The following is an 18,227-nucleotide window of genomic DNA, read 5'->3' on the forward strand; positions in this document are numbered from 1 at the left end:
TATTTTGATCTAAGCCTTTTGGAGGGAAAATGGTTAAGTTCAGACTGGGTTTTAGAAGTTGGTAAGAAGATTTTTCGGATGTGTGGGTGTTTGCATTTTTTTTTGAAGAGCTTAGCTCTTGCTAACGGAGTGGAAAAAGTACATGACCTATAATCAGACGAGTAGGTAGAAAATAAAAACGTGGCAATGAATTGGCGGTCCTAATGGGCTAAAAAGAATTATTGGAATGAGAATATTCAGATAAATGAAGGAAGTGATAGAGAGTAGGGGGTAAAGAGACATCAAAGAGGGAGCAGAGGCTACAAAGGAGTTTGCTGATGGTGCACTGTGAGCCAGTAGAGGGGAAGGGGAGGCAGGGACAGTGTGAGAGTTGGGTCAGATTAGGGTTTAGTTAGGGATAGATTCATATACATAAGGCAATTCAGGGGTAACAATGGATATTCTGAAAGACTTGGATTTTTGATGATACTTAAGGTAAACTTGTATATAAGGTATGATGGCCAATGACAGAAAAGTGGACAATCAAGTCAGGTCATAGCCCATGGTCCTTGGCAGGACTAGCCCATTGGTACTAAATAAGCAAAATAGGCAATAATTGCCCCTTGAATTCACTGTGATGTGGAGGAAGCAAACTTGTTCTTCCAGTGTAAATGATGCTTGAGTTCTAAGAGATAGTGCACGTGATTTATCTAAATTTCTTAACAGTGTCATTATCCCTAAATGGAAGTTAATCAACATCATAGCTCGAAAGTAAAATATAGATCTAGGGTCTAGGGGTCCCACTGAGTGATGTGCACACAAGAGGAATAGATAAGAAGAGTGAATGAGAATGAATGAAACTCGCCCATGTCCAGTCTCTTTTTCTTTTCCTTTTTCCTTTCTTTCTTTCTTTCTTTCTTTCTTTCTTTCTTTCTTTCTTTCTTTCTTTCTTCCTTCCTTCCTTCCTTCCTTCCTTCCTTTCTTTCTTTCTTTCTTTCTTTCTTTCTTCCTTTCTTTCTTTCGAGAAGAGAGACTCCATGTGAGCAGCAAGGGAGAGGCATAGGGAGAGGGAGAGAGAGAATCTGAAGCAGGCTCCATGCCCAGCCCAACACAGGACTCTATCTCACAACCCTGAGATCATGACCCGAGCTGAAATCAAGAGTCAGACGCTTAACCCACTGAGCCACGCAGGGGCCCCAGTCCAATCTCTTTTTGAATGAAACCACCCTAGAGGCTGTGTTCCCCATTCTTTAACTTCACTGCCATCCATACTTTCACTCCGGGATACTGGCTGAGGTACAGAACGCTATCTCCCCAAGGCAGCAGGCATTACCTGGAGCATGAGTCTGTCCCAAGTCTTGGTGACTCCATTATTTTTCCATCGGTCGTCACTGTTTGGAGGGCTATTGTTTTGGTACCTCTCCAGCATCTGCTTCAGGAAGAGGTTGGGCGTGAACTACGGTGGGAGGAGACAACAAAAGGCGAGTTAGCCCGCCCACCCAACAAGGAAGCAGTGTGATGGGCCTTGCCTGTGGCTTGGGGCACTGATCATTATCTCCCGGACTAGAACTGTCTGTAGAGGCCCCAAGAAAGGGTGGGATGGGTGTGAGGCTCTGGATGGCTGAAGTCCCCCCGAAGGGAGACGTTTTCCTTCTCCCTTCTTCCCATGTTCAGACAAATCCCAGTAGGACCAGGGTGGGCAGGCATTTTACGGTGGCCTAGGCTTGGCAGTGGAGCAAAGGAGAGAAAACAAGATGCTGAGTTGAGAGGAAGTCTTAGATGTGGTGGACTGTTGAGTATCCTATGGAAGAGCTGATGGTCACCGCCCAGTGGGAAGAGCATAGCAGTACAAGCTTGCGCCCCGGGAGTTGCTCTGCCTGGACTCAGGATTCTCCTCTTTCACTTACCAGCCGTGTAATCTTGGACAAGTTACCTCACCTTTTCAAGTCTCATTTCTTTATCTATAAAGTGACCATTGTGATAGTACCTATTTCATGCAGTTATTATGAGGATTAAGGAAACTTGTATATTTAATATTAATGTACATATTAGCATGCCTGGTACAGAGTAAGGGCTTAATATATGTCAGCTATTATATTGTTATAACAATGACGACTCCTATGATCATTTCCACTCTGTGCTCTTTGTGACTGTACTCACAAAGTCTCGTTGTGTTGCTGCTGTGATACAAGACGCCACTTCAAAGCCATATACTATAAACATCAGAATGAAATACTGGAAGGGAAACAAGTGGGGGAAAAAAAAAAGAATTACATTTATTTCCAAAGAGAGAATTTTAAAAAATAATTGTTATATCTTTCAGCATATTCATCTAAGTCAAAGCATCCAATCATTAATGAAATTATTCAGCAAACCCTCGTGGATCAGCTGTTTGGAGCAAGACTTGGTACCAGGTGCTAATCTGCTCAATTCCCTCCTTATGCCCAGAGAACAAATGACTATTGAATACAGAGCTTTCTCAGCCCAGTGAGAAATGTCTTGTCTACATTGCTATTTTAACTGAGAAAAACACGCAAGCGAAGGCACTGATGCGCGCCTGCACGTGATCGTTCACTGGCCGGCAAGACCGTCTTGGTGGATCAGACGCTCTATAGAGCTTCATAAATTCCCTCTCAGTGAGAGAAATTTTCTTTATGGTTTACTGAAACTGTAGAAGTACAGAGGTCAGACAAGATGAACTGGATTGTGTTTACCACCCATCGCCCCTCCTGCCAAGCGTCCAGTCTCCCAGGAAAGGAGCGGGAGGCTCCCAGCACACAGGCCTGTGCCGGCTCTCGTCCCTCAGGCCCCGGGTTCCCAGGTATGGGGCAGGCGAGGAGAGCACACCCCACTGTGTGTCGCCGTCGTGTGTCTGTGTGTCCACACTCGCACAGGTGCACACACACTTTCACACGATGCCTCCCCACCACTCTGCCTCTATTTATGACTGGAAAATATCTCAACAGCAAGTTGCCTCTGATTCTGGGATGGGAACTCTTTACAAGGGTCTGTCTTTGCTTTCCTCAGCCTTGTGTATTTGCACTGGGTTCCTGGGTTCTCCCAGGGAAGGGGCGCTGCTGTCGGTGTACGTGGGGGAGGGCAAGGAAAACTGTGCTCTCTCCTGGGCAGGGACGGCTCGCTGAGCAGGACCCTGGGCTGCCCAAATGACTCAGCTACTAGTCACAGAAAGATTATGGCCTTTGATTAGCCAGAGGCCTCATAACATTTGCTACTTGTTTTTCGTCAGGAGTTTTCATGATGGGGGGCACCTGGCTGGCTCAGTCCCTAGAGCATGTGACTTTTGATCTCGGGGTTATGAGTTTGAGACCCACCTTGGGTGTAGAAATTACTTAAAAATAAAATCCTTTAAAGAGGAAAGGAGAGAGAGAGAAAAAGAGAGAGAGAGAGAGAGAGAGAGCGCTTTGATGGTTCTCCTTAAAGAGGCTCGGAAACCCCTCAGAGACACTTCAGAAAGGAGTCTCCGGGTGCAGGAGTTTTCTCCATCAGCTCCTGGGAAGGTGCCTTGCTCCTTCTCTTTGCAGAGCACAGTGAAGTATGTTCTCTCTCAGCTGTGTCAGGCATACAAGGCTGGCCCAAAGTGAGACCGGGATGCAGGTGAAACTTGTCTCTGGAGACACCTGCCCCTCCTCTCCATTTTCCTGCATTCTTTCCCGTGCCTGAAAAAAATGGGTGCTTTTGCCCTGGAAATAACTCATGCTGAAGGAATCAGAGAATGTAAACGTTCTGCATTCCCTGGGTGCCAGGACAATATTTAGATCGCAGGAGAAGTAAACCAACAAGCATCTTAGGTTGCTGGGCTTGTTTTGTAAAGATGTAACTCAGGTCCTGTGACATTTGGATAGGAGAGTTATTTCAGGGTGGGGAGTGGGTGTGGGACCCCATCACAGTGTGAGAAACCATTGTTCTGAGCATGGGGGCAGAGAACAGAGGTCTAGACCCAATACCAAGGTTTCTTAGCTCTGTTGGTTGCACATTTGCTTCCATCTACAAAGCAAGGCATGACCTGGCTGTCTGTGGCTCAGGGCAGAAGCCTGCCTGTGGGGCACAGGGTTAGGAGCTGAAGTTGTACTCTATAGTGCTGTGCACCAAGGTTTTCTAGAGTCCCTGAAAAGTAGAGTGAATGCAAAATATGGGAAATGCAGGTCATTATACAAAATCATCATCCTTGAGCTCAAAAATGTCTGAAAAAGCACACGCTTTCTCTTAAAAATTCATGCATATTTTGTAGTTTATATCCTAAAATGTCAATGACTGATTAATATTAAAATCATACTTGAGACTACTTATTGTCAAGAGAAAAACAATCTAATGATCATGTTCTCAGTCTGTCTCTCCCTTGGCCTAGGTAGATCCTGGCCATACCTGCTGGAGGCATGCCAACACCAGGTAGAGAAGCACGGATTTGGAAAATACTCAACAGGGTCACCTCCAGGTTGCTCCCCTGTGGGTTCTCTGTACTGGAATCTTCTGGACTTGCAAGAGTGGAGGACATCCTTGCCCCCCACATGGGTAAGCTTCACTGCAGGGCGAATCTTGACCTCCTTTTCACCTCTCACCTGGCTCTCTCTGCTCCTACCTCCCCCACAAGCCAAGTCACTGTCTCAGGGAAGAAAAAAACAGTCCATCAAAATCAATCCAGGAGACAACTGTAGAGAGTTTTAAGGCCTCACCGCCAGAAGAATTTTCCTGTTGGACTTCATGATGCCTACAATGCCTAGAACGGACAGACAGAAGAGGCAGATGCCGACAAACATGCCAATCCAGGCTGCCCCATAGATGTCATCGTTGTCGGTGGCTTCAAGCAGTGGGTAGAGGCTGTGCTGGTCAGATACGAAGAAGATGCACTCTGCGGTCAGGGCGATGCCACACATCTGGGGGCAAAGGGTGTTCTATCAGGCTGGTGGTCAGGAGAACAGCATTGGGAAAGGGGTGCAGAAGTGTGGGGAGAGGGTTATGAGAGAGACTCACTCCGTCCCTGCGTAGGCGCAAAGCCATGGACTTAAATGCATTACGAGGAAATCAAACAGTTCCTTCCATCCTATTAATAACTTGCATGCTCCCTCCCACATGTCCCTCTGTCTAATTGCTATTTGGGAAAAGACCCAGGCAATTTTAGACCTTCTAGAGTTCCTGGGGCATGAACCACTCAACAATATCTTCTTGTATGGAGATAACTTCAGAGCCCCTCTTCCACTGCCCTTCCCTCAAATTCCTGAATTGTAATATTGAAACTAGTCCTGGTCGTACTCATCAGTGCCAGAGATCCAAGGAACCTTGGTGGTTATCTTTCCCACACCTGCCTTTTATGGATGAGGGCTCTTGGCCTTGAAAGTCGGTGACTTGTCCAAAGTCCTGTGGAGATGGAGGCAGGATTGGCTTAGAGCCAGTGATCCTGACTCTCGAGTGCTCTGTCAGTACACCGAGCCCACACGGTCAGGACTCTGAGCCACTGTCGCATCCTGGTACTGACCTCTGCATGATAAGGACATGATAAGGAATGCAAACATCTGTCCCCAACAGCCTTAACAGAACAGTTCTGTGGAAATCAAACCAAGGTGAAGTAGGAAAGGAACACCAAAATGTGCATGTGGTGGGAATGTCTGGACACTGACTGTAGTGGACGTGGCTTCTTTCAGATTTCTGTATTTGAAAGTTGGGAGGGAAATAACCTTTTATCTTTTTTTTAAACCATGATCTTTCAACATATTACATAGTTACATATGATTATTTCTGTAAGTTCTAGCTAACATATTTTACTAACACATTTCCTGGAATCAAGAAAAGAGAGAGGAAGCCAGTAATTAGATCATTATTTTCTTTTAAACTCTCACTTTTGATTAATCCCAAAACTGTGATTACAGAAGGAACAGTGTTTCCTGAAAAATACTTACACCAACAATCACATTTCCAAAAATCAGCAGGCCCTGGAAGCAACGAACAGTGGAGTCATCTTTCGCCATTGTCAGGATTTGGCACAAGCTGGAGACACAGTGGAGAAGAATACAACTGAGTGGGACCAGGTGACAAGTGATGCTGGTTCCACGACATGCCTACCTCACACCATTGCAGATCAGCTTCTCGCGTTTGAAGCGTTCAAACCAAAGTCAGGCAATCATTTAGCAGGGGAGGAAATTTGGTTACTAAGTTCAGGAATCGTTGCAATTTTTTTTTTTTAACCGTAATTTTACTGAGAAGTTAAAAAAAAAGGAAAGCTTGCTGGAGTTTGATTGATGACTTTCAGTTGTCCTTTAAGATGTGGAATACACAGATTGCACACATCTGTGTGATGAACCGAGGTCCTGGGCATCGGCAAGGGCAGACGTGGGAAGACTGGGCAGTGGTCCTGGCATGGCTCTTCCTGCCCTTGGTCACAGTGAACCGAAACCCAAAAGGCAAACCCATGGGCAGAGTAGGCAGATGGGGCCCATATGGACTACAGGCGTCTGTTAAAAACCATTATTATCAGAATATTTTTTACCTTCAAAAATAGTTGGCAATTTAAAAAGTACCCTGCTTATTTGCCCAAAAGATAAAAAAATACAGATTTGAAGGGGCACCTGCATGCTGATATTTACAGCAGCATGTCAACAAGAACCAAACTACGGAAAGAGCCCAGATGTCCATTGACTGATGAATGGATAAGGAAGATGTGGTATGTGGTATCTAAATACATATTTATTTACACACACACACATACCCCAGAATATTACTCACCCATCAAAGATAAAAGAAATCTTGCCATTTGCACTGATGTGGAGCGACCTAGAGGGTATTATGCTAAGTGAAATAAGTCAATCAGAGAAAGACAATTATATGGTCTCACTGATATGTGGAATTTAAGAAACAAAACAGAGGAGCATAGAAGAAGGAAAGGGAAAATAAAACAAGACAAAAACAGATAGGGAGGCAAACCGCAAGAGACTCTTAACTATAGAGAACAAAGTGAGGGTTGTTGGTGAGGGTGAGGGATGGGCTAAATGGGTGATGGGCATTAAGGGGGGCACTTGCTGAGATGAGCACTGGGTGTTATATGTAAGTGAGGATTCACTAAATTCTGCTCCTGAAACCAATACTACACTATACGTTAACTAACTTGAATTTAAATTAAAACTTGGAAAAACAATAAGTAAGTAAAAATAAAAAGTACCCTGTTGCACCAGGCAGGGAGTGGGAGAAGAGGGGCTGGCGTATAGCTCCTTCCATGTGCTGCTCTCCTCAGTGCTTCTCCCACACACACTCACAGCCCAATTAGGTAGAAAAAGAAAAAAAAGGTGAGGAGCCTCATTCTGCAGGTGAGGACACTGAAGCTTTAGTTTAGGTACTTAAGATCCGTGGGGTCATGCAACCAGTAAGTGGAAGAACTAGGCTGGAGTCCTTGGTCTGAGGGACTCTGGAGCCCAAGCTCATCCACCAGCCCACACTGGCTCCCAGAAATTATTTACGAGGTGTAGTGCTTTGTATGGTACTAAAAGTAAGTGGGTCTCTCTCTCCTTGAGGAGTCTTGGAAGGAACTTGAGGGTAAGTGTTTGGGTCAATTACTTTAGCTTTCGTACTTAAAATACCTTCAGAAAAGCCATCCCGATTTCTTACTGTGGTATTGATCTAAGTAACTAATTACTTCCTGCATTCATATACTAAATCTAAGGTTGCTAAGGTAGATTGCTATAGTCTGGGATGTTATGCTCTGGTAGGGAAGCTAAGATATTTCCTAAATAACTTTACTACCATCTATTGAGACCCTAAGTGCTGCGGCAGTTCTGAATAGGGAAGATGTAAGCCTTGCAGAATGTGTATGGTTTTGATAAGTAAACTAGAGATGTAGGGCAGTGTGGGAGGAAGGTGGGGCTCACCGACATTCCAGGGAAAGGAAAAGTCAGGGAGCAGAGACCCAGAAGAGCAAGGTGACCATGAGGTAATACCTGAGGCAGTTTGGCTAACATCCCAGTTTGTATCGGGAATCAATGGAAGGCAAGTCTTCTGCTTGACTTAGCCCTTACTAAAGTTTTAACTTCATTGTTACATTCTAAGCATTATCAGCCTTCTACATCATCTCCACTTCTCTGTTTTCCCTTACCCGTTTGCCTGGGCCGCTGTGGGAAATGAAAGAATTAAAATCCATGAGTGTTTTGCGCCCAGAATTAGGAGCATTGTAGGTCCTCCATCAGTGTTTGCTGAGTGACTAGAAGAAATCACGCCATTGTTACAAGATCTTCCTGTGTAGTTTCCGCTTGGAAATGGCATTCGTTCTTTCCTGCAATGTTGGCAGTAACTGTCACAGGCCAGACTGAGCCGAGCCTCAGCGCCCTGAAGGGGTTAATGCACAAACTCCACCAAGGGAGATCTTTTCTCCTGTGACCAGACCAGTCACACTGTCAAGTTCCTGACTGGTATGTACAGACTTTTCTCCTGACCAGTTGAGTTACCATCTAGAGACAAAAATAAATAGACGGCGAAGGGCGAAAGTTCAGACAACACAAGTATAGAGAGTAAAGGGAAAAACCCCGGAGAAGCCAAGAGCAGCACCATTTTGACCAGTACAGATTAGGCACCCATTTGCTGGGTAACAGCTTGTTTGTGTTGATTCGTTGGGTTTAAAAGAAAGAAAGCAATTTGTTCTTTAAGGAATTTAAAGTGAGATTGCAGCAACGCGGATTCAAGCAAAAATGGCTGTATGTGGTCAAATAAGAGGGGAGACAGGACGAGGGATTTAAGGAAAAGGGGAGGCAGGCCACCTAAGAGGGGCGTTATTGGTCCAGAAAGGATTCTGAACATGGAATTTGGTCCTGGTGTCTCATTGAGCCTCCTAACACACTTTTCCAAAGACGACCAACCTCACTGAGCTTTATAAAGGGGAAGGAGACAAAGGAGTACTCTGTGGGAGGGCTGTCGGTCAGGACCGGGACCGTGCAGTCAAGTGTGGGAGGAAAAGGAGGAGGAGTAGATGAGGGGTTGCTTTGAGCAAAAGGAGGAATGAAGGGAGGAAATCTAGCCGGGCGTGCGGTACGAAGTGCTGGGGTGGCCGCCTGACGGCGGGCTGACTTAAGGAAGGGCAGGGATACGGTGATGGGCATGACCTGCTCGAGTCACTGACAGCTAGAATTTTCTCCTTTTGCCCCGTGCATTCTCCTCTCCTTCAGGCCTCAGAGGATCAGTGGCACATGATAACTTAGGAATTCACTCCCGTCTTCCCAAATAACAAAATGATGTTGAAAGCTGTCATTTCATGAGCGCTTATGACCCCTTCAGCTCGTGTTAGGCGTTTCTGTTCATCTCTCAACAGATCCAAGAGATTGTTTTTGTTGTTGTTGTTTTGCCAAAATCTGTACTGGTTTCCTACAGCTGCTGTAACAAGTTACCACAAACTTAGTGGCTTAAAACAACACAAATGTAACATCTGAAGTGGAGGTCAGAGTGTGAGGGAGTCTCACTGGGTTAAAATCAAGCTGTCAGCAGAGCCATCCTCCTGGAACATCTAGGGGAGAATCCGTTTTCTTGCCATTTCGCAGATGAAGAAAGGGAGGCTTGAGAGAAGGCTTACTTTGCCTAAGGGCACATTGCCAGATAATGCAAAAGCTCAGATTAAGGGGCACCTGGGTGGCTCAGTCAGTTAAGCCTCTGTGTCTGGCTCAGGTCATGATCCCAGGGTCCCAGGATGGAGCCCCATGTTGGGCTCCCTGCTCAGTGGGGAGTTGTGCATCTCCCTCTACCTTTGCTGCCTCTCCCCACTCACGTGCACCCACCCTCTCTCTAGCTATCCCTCTCCATATCTCTCTCAAATAAATAAATAAATAGATAGATAGATAGATAGATAATCAATCTTAGCTGAGATTCAAACCCAGGTCTGCCCGGCTTCGGATCATTTCCTTACACACTGCACAGTGTGTAAAGACCTGTCATAGAGCTAATCTAAAAAGCAACACCTGACTCATTTCCTTACCAACACTCAAGCAGAGAGAATAGATCCGTTTTGCTGCTCGGATGATCTGCCTTTGCCAAGGTCAGAATCACTGGGCCTCTCTTCACTCACTTCTCCAGGTTCTTGTCTCCTAGGGTCCTTGGCACTGCATTTGTATGTCTCCATTTTCCCCAAATCCAATTCTGCACTCTCATGTTTTCCCAGAAAATTTGTTTAGATGTACCCCAAACCTGCATTTCTCTCACCCACTCCTAGGGTCTGAAATTCTTGGAAGGAAAAGGTGCACATGTGCAGGTTAATGTGGGAGTAGACATTTCTTAGCCTCTCCTTGGTCACCTGTATTTTATTCTAGGTCAGTGTCTGGGGGACCTAAAATATGTCTTGCATCTGCCAAATAGTCACAAATGTCAGGAGAGATGGTGGTTAGGAAACTGAGTATAGGCTTCTCGTGGCCCATGCTGTGGCCTGGTGGCTGTGGTCTGTGAGGGCCCTGGACTTGGGATCAGAATGCCACGCTTCCAACCCCACTCTTGCGCAGCCTTTCTGTATACCCCTGGGCAGTGCCACTCACTGTCTACTTCCTCATTTATAAAATGGGTAAAACACAATGTGTTTGACAGGGTCTTTGTGATCACTGAGATAAAAGGTGGGGGAAGGGTTGGCAAACACTCTTTGTTTATAAACCCAAGAAATTATGGTTAATAACCAGGGGCATATTTAGGTAGGGCAGGAAATTGGGCTATGGCTTTGCTTTATGTACCAGTGACACAAGGACCTAGCCAGGAGGTAACATCTTCCAGGTAGAGGGGAAGCAGCCCCTCTACCTTCCCTCTGTCCTCTGCGTAGGGTGTGCTCTGCTGTAGGGATCTACAGGCTTTACCCATGTGTGTTTCTTCTTATTTTCCATGGAAGGATTAATGGGGTGGGGTGGGGAATCATCTCTTGGGGACAAGAATAAAGCTCCCCAGTTGTGCTTGGGGTGTGGCCAGAGTCAGGTACCAAGCAGCATGTCTGTATGGGAGGGAACCTCTCCGCATTCCTTCCACATTCTTGAACAGTTAACACCCAGACCCTGGGCTCCATCCCTGGGCCTTTGGCTAGCTCTAGCGCCTCTGCTCCGGGCTGTGAGGTGATGTCCACCTGACACCCAAGATTCTCTGCGGTGCATGGGCACATGCTCCTGGTATCGATGTACAAAGGGTTCTCTGCACCTTAGTGCAAGAGTCTCGAAGCAGGAGGAGATGCTGGGACCCTATTTCATTCGTTTTTCTAGGTCCAAGGTGGCACAGTGCTTGACACATAGTAGGCACTCAGTAAATAATTTTGCTAAACCAAAGGCCAACGAAGTAGATTTTAGAATGTGTATTAGAATGAATGAATGAATGAATATATGAGTGACTTGTTTGCCGAGACCTCTATTGCAGAACAGGTTAGAAAGTACAGTGAAGTGGGAAGAGCAGGGGCTTTGGACAGACCTGGGTTTGAATCTCTGCTCTGCTACTTGGCAGTTTTTGTTTCTTAAAGATTTTATTTGTCTGTCAGAGAGAGAGAGAGAGAGAGAGAGAGAGAGAGAAAGCACACAAGCAGGGAAGAGAAGACTCCCTACTGAGCAAGGAGCCCAATGTGAGACTTGATCCCTGGATGCTGGGATCATGACCTGAGCTGAAGGCAGATATTGAACCCACTGAGCCACCCAAGCATTCCTGCTGCTTAGCAGTTTTGTGAGCTCAGGTAGTTTCTTAATCTTGTTGAGCTTCATCTCTAAATGGGTATCCCAATAACTAACTGTGAAAATTCAGTGAGAATATAGGTGAATACTAGCACAGTATTAGTTACCTAACCAATATTCATTTTCCTTACCTTTGCCTTAATTTCTTGAAGTAGATAGACTAAGCCAACAGACTTGAATGGGGAAAACACCTAAAACTAGTGATTTAATTTTGTTTTAAAACACAGAGCCACATTTCAAAAGACTTGTGATTTTAATATGAGATGCTAATATATAAAAGCAGATCAAAATTTGGCTGAAGCAAGAGTGGAGAGCTTTCCCTCATCAGCTCTGAATTCCTGAGCCTCATGGTAAGCCCCAGAGTGGCTACCAACCAAACTTCTAGAACTAACAGAAATGAAAGATGTGGGAAAAGTACTGAGCTAGAAGGTAGTTCCCAGGGAGTTAGGAGATACTCAAGAGTGAAATTGGAAAACTGTGCTCAAAGTGTGAACAATGATATTACATCGTTTCTGTGTCCAAATGACCTGTGTGGAACACTTCTAGGAAAGTTTCCTGGAAAACAGGCAACTTCCTTAATAGAAAGCTGAAGGAGCATCTGGAAAGGGGTTCTTGGCATACTTGGAGCAGAAGCAACATGACTTCTAGGAAAGAAAGCCATCAGGCCTGGCTCATCCTTCCGAGTTCTTTGAAGGTTCTGGATGCCTGTGCACCAGGGCAGACTAATGAATTTATTAAAGTTAAAAGAAAAGTTTTTTTTTTTTTTTTTGTTTCTTTTTTAAAAGATTTTATTTATTTGCCAGAGAGAGAGAGAGAGCGAGCAAGAGCAAGTGAGTGTACACAAGCAGGCAGAGAGGCAGGCAGAGGCAGCGAGAGAAGGAGGCTCCCTGCCGAGCAAGGAGCCCCATGCCATGCGGGACTCGATCCCATGACCCTGGGATCATGACCTGAGCTGAAGGCAGCGGCTTAACCCACTGAGCCACCCAGGTGCTCTAAAAGAAAAGTTTTGACAAATTTTCACACCGATGGCTATTGAGAGAGAGAGAGAGAGAGAGAGAGAGATTACAAAACTATTGCCCTTACCAGAGAGGACAGGCCCAGAGAGAGAACAAAAAGAGAAACAGATGACACCAGTCTACCTACAGAATATAAACCAGGGTGTTCTCTAAGGCCTTGACTGGGATACAGTGCCCAGCTGTTTGGTGAAATACTAGTCTAGACACAGCTGTGAATATATTTTAACAGATGTGATTGACATCTAAATCGATAGGCTTTGAGGAAAACCCATTACTCCCACAACATGGATGGGCCTCTTCCAGTGAGTTGAGGGCTTTAAGAGCAAAGACTGATTTCTGGAGGAAGAAGGAGTTCTGCCCCCAAACTGTAAAACAGAAAGCTCGTCTGCAGATTTCAGACTCAAGATTGTGGCATCAACTACTTTCCTGAATTTGCAGCAGCCCTACAGATTTCGGGCTTGTGAGCCCTGGCAACCACGTGACCCATTTCCTTAAAACAATTGTGTCTTCATTTGGCTGAAGATGTAGAGGCTTTGTAGTCAGTCCTTTCATTGTGCAAATGAGGAAACTGAGGCTCCTGGAGGGGAAGTGGCTTGTTCAAGATCACGGATGTGTTGTTTGCAGAGTTAAGATTCAAGTCCTGATCTCCTGACTCTTAACAGAGTTTTATTGAGTTTGTCACTAATCATTCTTCCTTTTTTAGGTAGACACCACCTCCCTTTATGTTTCTTTAAAGTTGAGACATAGTCCCATGCCCTACCCTGCTCTTTTCTGTTACAGATTAAGCCATGAAGGGAGCCATATAAACAAAGCTGGCAAGGAGAGAGCCTCCTGTCTTTGCCTCCATTCAGTCTTCCTCCCTCTGTACCCTATTTTCTGAAATCCACAAGAGAATCATTCCTTTGCTCCTGATTGGAATGCACATCTATACAAGAGAGGCACCGTGAGTCTTATGAGTCCTCAATGTCAATGCCTCATTGTGAATGATTTTATCAAAACCCTTCCTTACACTTCCAAAGGGAGAGGAAAGACACGTGAGGGAGATAGAGACTCAAGGAGTGTAGAGTCTCAGTGGACTAACCTAACTCATGATCTGGGGTGTTGGGTCTGTTTTTTGTGGGTAGAGACTGAGTCCTGACAATATGATGTGCTTTCCCTCCTACCTTCCCTTGTAGCCTCCAGAATGTATCGTCTCTCTCAAATATGGAGTCTATGGAAACTTTCCCATGTTATTCCAAAGTAGCACTTCCCACAGAGGTATTAGGTTTCTTTTTTTAACTTGGCAGGGATAGCAAAAAAGCAAATGGGGTGAGGAGAATTTTAAAAGGTGGGATTGGTAGAGGACAGAGAGCCAACTAGCGGCTGTCCACTTCAAAAATGTTATCACCCCTGACTGAAAGTAAGCGGCTTGCCTCAAAATGTTTTCCACATTCAAGGATAGCCTCTGTGAGCCCCACCCTGTGGAAAACTGCCCAATGGCCTGGCACCATGATGATATATTAAATTGCTCAACATCCCAGAAGCGCCTTTGCTCTAAGGAATGCAAATGTTTGAAAAGGCTAGAGTTTTATTTCTTTTTTTTTTCTTGTGCCCTCTTTGTTTTCTTATAAAAATTACTCATATCCATAATGTTGATGTTTCCAGACACATTGAATAAGTCTAAAAACCATTGCTCACTAAACAAACTACTTTCAAAGCAGAAGAAAAAGAAGTGAGACTCTCCCACCAAGCATGAGATCATTTTTTCAAGTTCATTACCTCTTTTCCTCACTCAAGTTTGTTGGACCACAGAACACGCAAACCACACCTTAACCTCTAGCTCACTCTAGAGAAATTTGGATTAACAAAAGAAAAAAAAAATAGAGAAATAGGAGAGGAAGAAATAAGAAACAGGCTGTGCTGTTGCCTCACCCCTGACCTTGAAACCCAGGACAAGAGTCGACAGTTGTATGACTTAGAGGGGAGAAGAAAGATGGGTGTGGGGATTTTAGATCAGAACAATTGCTGGTCTGCTTGAGTCCCTGGGAATGATGAAAAGAGGTGCTCATTTCCATGGCCATGACACCTAGGGCTCACAACATCCATTGGTTTTTCTTCCATTAAAGCTTTAAACCTGTTCTCACTAATATGGTAACTGGAAGTCCCATGTCGCTATTTTCATTCAAACTAGCTCAATTAAATAAAATTGAAATTCAATTCTTTAGTTGCACTAGCCCCATTTTAAGTGCTCAACAGCCACATGTAGTTATTGACTGTCTTATAGAATTTCCATCATCACAGAGTTCTATTGGAGAGCACTCCTCTAGACTCCTGATGCTTGTCATGTTCACCTTAGAGTTATTCAGTCACCTGAAGTCCGGACTAAGATGGAAGCAATGGCTCAGGCATTCTCAGCCAAGTGAGGACCCTAAGTATGGGCCATGCCAGAGGGAGCCAAACCCCAGGACAAGAATGCTATGGAGACTCCTGGGAGGTAAGATTAGAGCACCTCTTCATGAATTTGGCCTTTGCCCCAGTTAGGGAACATCAGGGGTGTGGGCAGCCTGCATGAGCTTATCAGTGTTTGCTCTTAGCAAGAATGCAAAGCAGGAGAGGTCAAAAAGAAATTCTGAGATTTCATTTGTTTTTCTTAACTAAATGGTGTATAAATTCCCCTTTGGATTTACAAGTCTTTATTCTTCCCAGGTAATTAAAAAAAAAAAAAGTAAGTGAGTTGATTTTTAAGTCTATTGTAACTGAAAGGAAAAAAGTCTGTTGCAGCAGAAAGCAAAATGAGAAAAGTTTCTCCTTGTTGAGAAGAGCTAATCAAAAGGAAAACCATTTCTTTACAAGATTTGAAAACTATTTAAATATATAAAAATACATACATACATATATATATATATATATATATCAAGAAACAGTCAACTGGGGCACCTGGGTGGCTCAGTGTGTTAGAGCCTCTGCCTTCGGCTCAGGTCATGATCCCAGGGTCCTGGGATCAAGCCCCGCATCGGGCTCTCTGCTCAGCGGGGAGCCTGCTTCTTCCTCTCTCTCTGCCTGCTTCTCTGCCTGCTTGTGATCTGTCTGTCAAATAAATAAATAAAATCTTAAAAAAAAAAAACAGTCAACTTTGTCTTTAATTTAAAAAGACATTGAAATTGGGGCGCCTGGGTGGCTCAGTGGGTTAAAGCCTCTGCCTTCGGCTCAGGTCATGATCCCAGGGTCCTGGGATCGAGCCCCGCATCGGGCTGTCCGCTCTGCGGAGAGCCTGCTTCCTCCTCTCTCTCTCTCTGCCTACTTCTGATCTCTGTCAAATAAATAAATAAAATCTTTAAAAAAAAAAAAAGACATTGAAATTAATGAAATTCAAAATGTGTTCAAAATCTTTGAAACTAATTACAAGTGGGGTTTTAAACTTACATAAAATAATACTAGCATTATTTGAAATTTAATTCATATTACATGTAGAAATGTTGTTAGAACAAAAAATATATTTAGGACCTGTGGATCCTGTAGATCAACTAATTGGTGAAGAGTAAAAATAAATTGTGTAAAAATAACATTGCACAGATAAAGCTAATTTGTTGACTTATTTCAACTGACACATTTGCTAAACAGAACTGTTTGCAGAGAAGAAACATGAGTAAATTGCCTTACAAATCCCATTATGAGTAGGCAGGATCAAATGATTTCTGACAAGACTACCAGGGAAGTTTCTCCCTAATACATTATTAAGAAAGAACATGGCCCATTTCCTTAGATTTTGTTTCTTTCTTTTTTTTTTTAAGATTTATTTATTTATTTGACAGAAAGAGAGGAAGAGAGAGAGATCACAAGTAGGCAGAGAGGCAGGCAGAGAGAGATGGAGAAGCAGACTCCCTGGCCAGCAGAGAGCCCAATGCGGGGCTCCATCTCAGGACCCTGAGATCATGACCTGAGCCGAAAGCAGAGTCTTTAACCCACTGAGCCCCTCAGGGGCTCTTCCTTAAATTTTCTTTTTGGTTCTCTGACTTCACCAGGAAATTGGGGTCCACAGGGGTCTGTCTGAAATTTTAATCAGGAGATAAAATTTTTCCCAGGGTGCTTGGATTTGTCTTGGTCTTTCTGTCAGGAAATTGGAGGTTGAAATCAGGGTAGGTGAATAATACTCCCAGAATTTTAACCTCAGTTCTGAGAACAGGACAATATCAAATGATTTAAGAAAGCAATTTGTACCATTTAAAGTAAAAGAGAACAAAGGTTTTATAGTAGTCTTATTATAAAAAAGGACAGATCTATTCATAAGGAAATTATCGTCTTCCTCTTGCCCTTTCAGACCCCAGCTCGCCTCCCAGGAAGGCAACCCACCCATTGAGAGTGCAGTTGGCTTCCCGGCAGAGTGAGATCAGTCTACTCACCTTGCCCTCTCTTCCTTCTCCTCCTTCTTGTGCTGTGCCGGCCCTCTTCTGCAAGCTGTTCTGGCCTGACGTGCTTTTCTACCCAGCACCAATTCTTTGAGCCTCCTGGACCAGGAGCAGTGGTCTGTGATTGGGAGGAGGCATCTCCCATGGGCTGAGCCTGATGCTGTCTGAGCTTGCCTCCCCGGGGCCGGAAGTAACAGGAAGTTTTTGGACCGTAGATTTCTGCTGCTTTGGAATGTACGATTCTGACAGATGGAAACACCTTGACAGGGCTTAGCTCATCGCTCCTCTGGATTTCTCCTAGTTCTGGGCTTTTGTTTTTGTTTTGATTTAATTTTTTTTTTAAATATTTGATTCTTATTTCTGTTTTTGTGCCTTCAAAGGCCTATTTATTGTCCTGACCACTCATAGTCATGCTGGTGCATGTCTATCTGTCCAAGGCCATGTCTGGTTTCAGTTTTTATAACCTGCATTTTTTACCTTTAGGGGGAGAGTGATTGCCCGATTAGTCTAAAGACTAATAAGACTAATGTTGCCCCTTTCCTCCCCTCCCACTTCTCCCTCCCCTCCTCTTCCCTCCCCTCCCTCCTCCCTCCTCTCCCTCCCCTCCCTTCCTCTTCCCTTCCCCTGGAGCCACTGAGTGTCATACCCAGCACCAAGAACATTTCTGTTGACATCTGCATAACATACCATGGTTCGGGCACACGGTAGTTATTTAGCCTGCAGTTAAGGATGCGTGATGGCAGTAATGTTAGAATTCGTTGAGTGCTTTCATCAGTAGACTCAGGAGTTCTCCTGGGTCTGGGTCATCTCTGTAAGTTAGGTTCTTCAGGAAGCAGACTCTGAGACCAAGTTTGTGTGCAATATATTTATTAGGGAATGCCCTTGCGATTAACGCCTTTGGAAGGAGAGGGAAGAAATAGGATTGGGCAGACAGAGAAGACAAACTGCCACGCAGGTGGGAAGTCTCAGGCACCCCCCCTCCTTCCATCCAGAAAGCTCCAGAAGAAGATGGCCTGCCCAAGTTGTTCTGCATTGGGCCTCTCTGTGAACAGTCTTAGGTATAGGTGCCCTGGGAAAGTGGCTTTCAGTAGCTGAGACTATCCCTGAAGGGAGCTGACAGTGGAGGCTGGGCTTGCCAGTACTCCCAGCAGCTGGGCAGCACACTCCCCGTTGCTGAGGTG

General features: G+C 44.7%; 1 protein-coding gene across 1 annotated transcript in view; it reads right to left on the bottom strand.

Annotated features, from left to right (window-relative positions):
- The window catches only part of UPK1B (uroplakin 1B), a 28,829-nt gene extending 11,598 nt beyond the window's left edge, over positions 1 to 17,231 (bottom strand). Inside the window, exons 1-5 of the mRNA XM_032347982.1 lie at positions 17,041 to 17,231; positions 5,892 to 5,979; positions 4,671 to 4,871; positions 2,140 to 2,214; positions 1,313 to 1,435 (exon numbers count right to left, since the gene is read on the bottom strand). Of these exons, the coding sequence (XP_032203873.1) occupies positions 1,313 to 1,435; positions 2,140 to 2,214; positions 4,671 to 4,871; positions 5,892 to 5,960 (468 nt within the window). The 5' untranslated portion in view covers positions 5,961 to 5,979; positions 17,041 to 17,231. The remainder of the gene's footprint in view (positions 1 to 1,312; positions 1,436 to 2,139; positions 2,215 to 4,670; positions 4,872 to 5,891; positions 5,980 to 17,040) is intronic.
- Between the last annotated feature and the right edge of the window lie 996 nt (positions 17,232 to 18,227).

This window comes from Mustela erminea, chromosome 1 (genome assembly GCF_009829155.1).
Source record: "Mustela erminea isolate mMusErm1 chromosome 1, mMusErm1.Pri, whole genome shotgun sequence".
Taxonomy (NCBI): domain Eukaryota; kingdom Metazoa; phylum Chordata; class Mammalia; order Carnivora; family Mustelidae; genus Mustela; species Mustela erminea.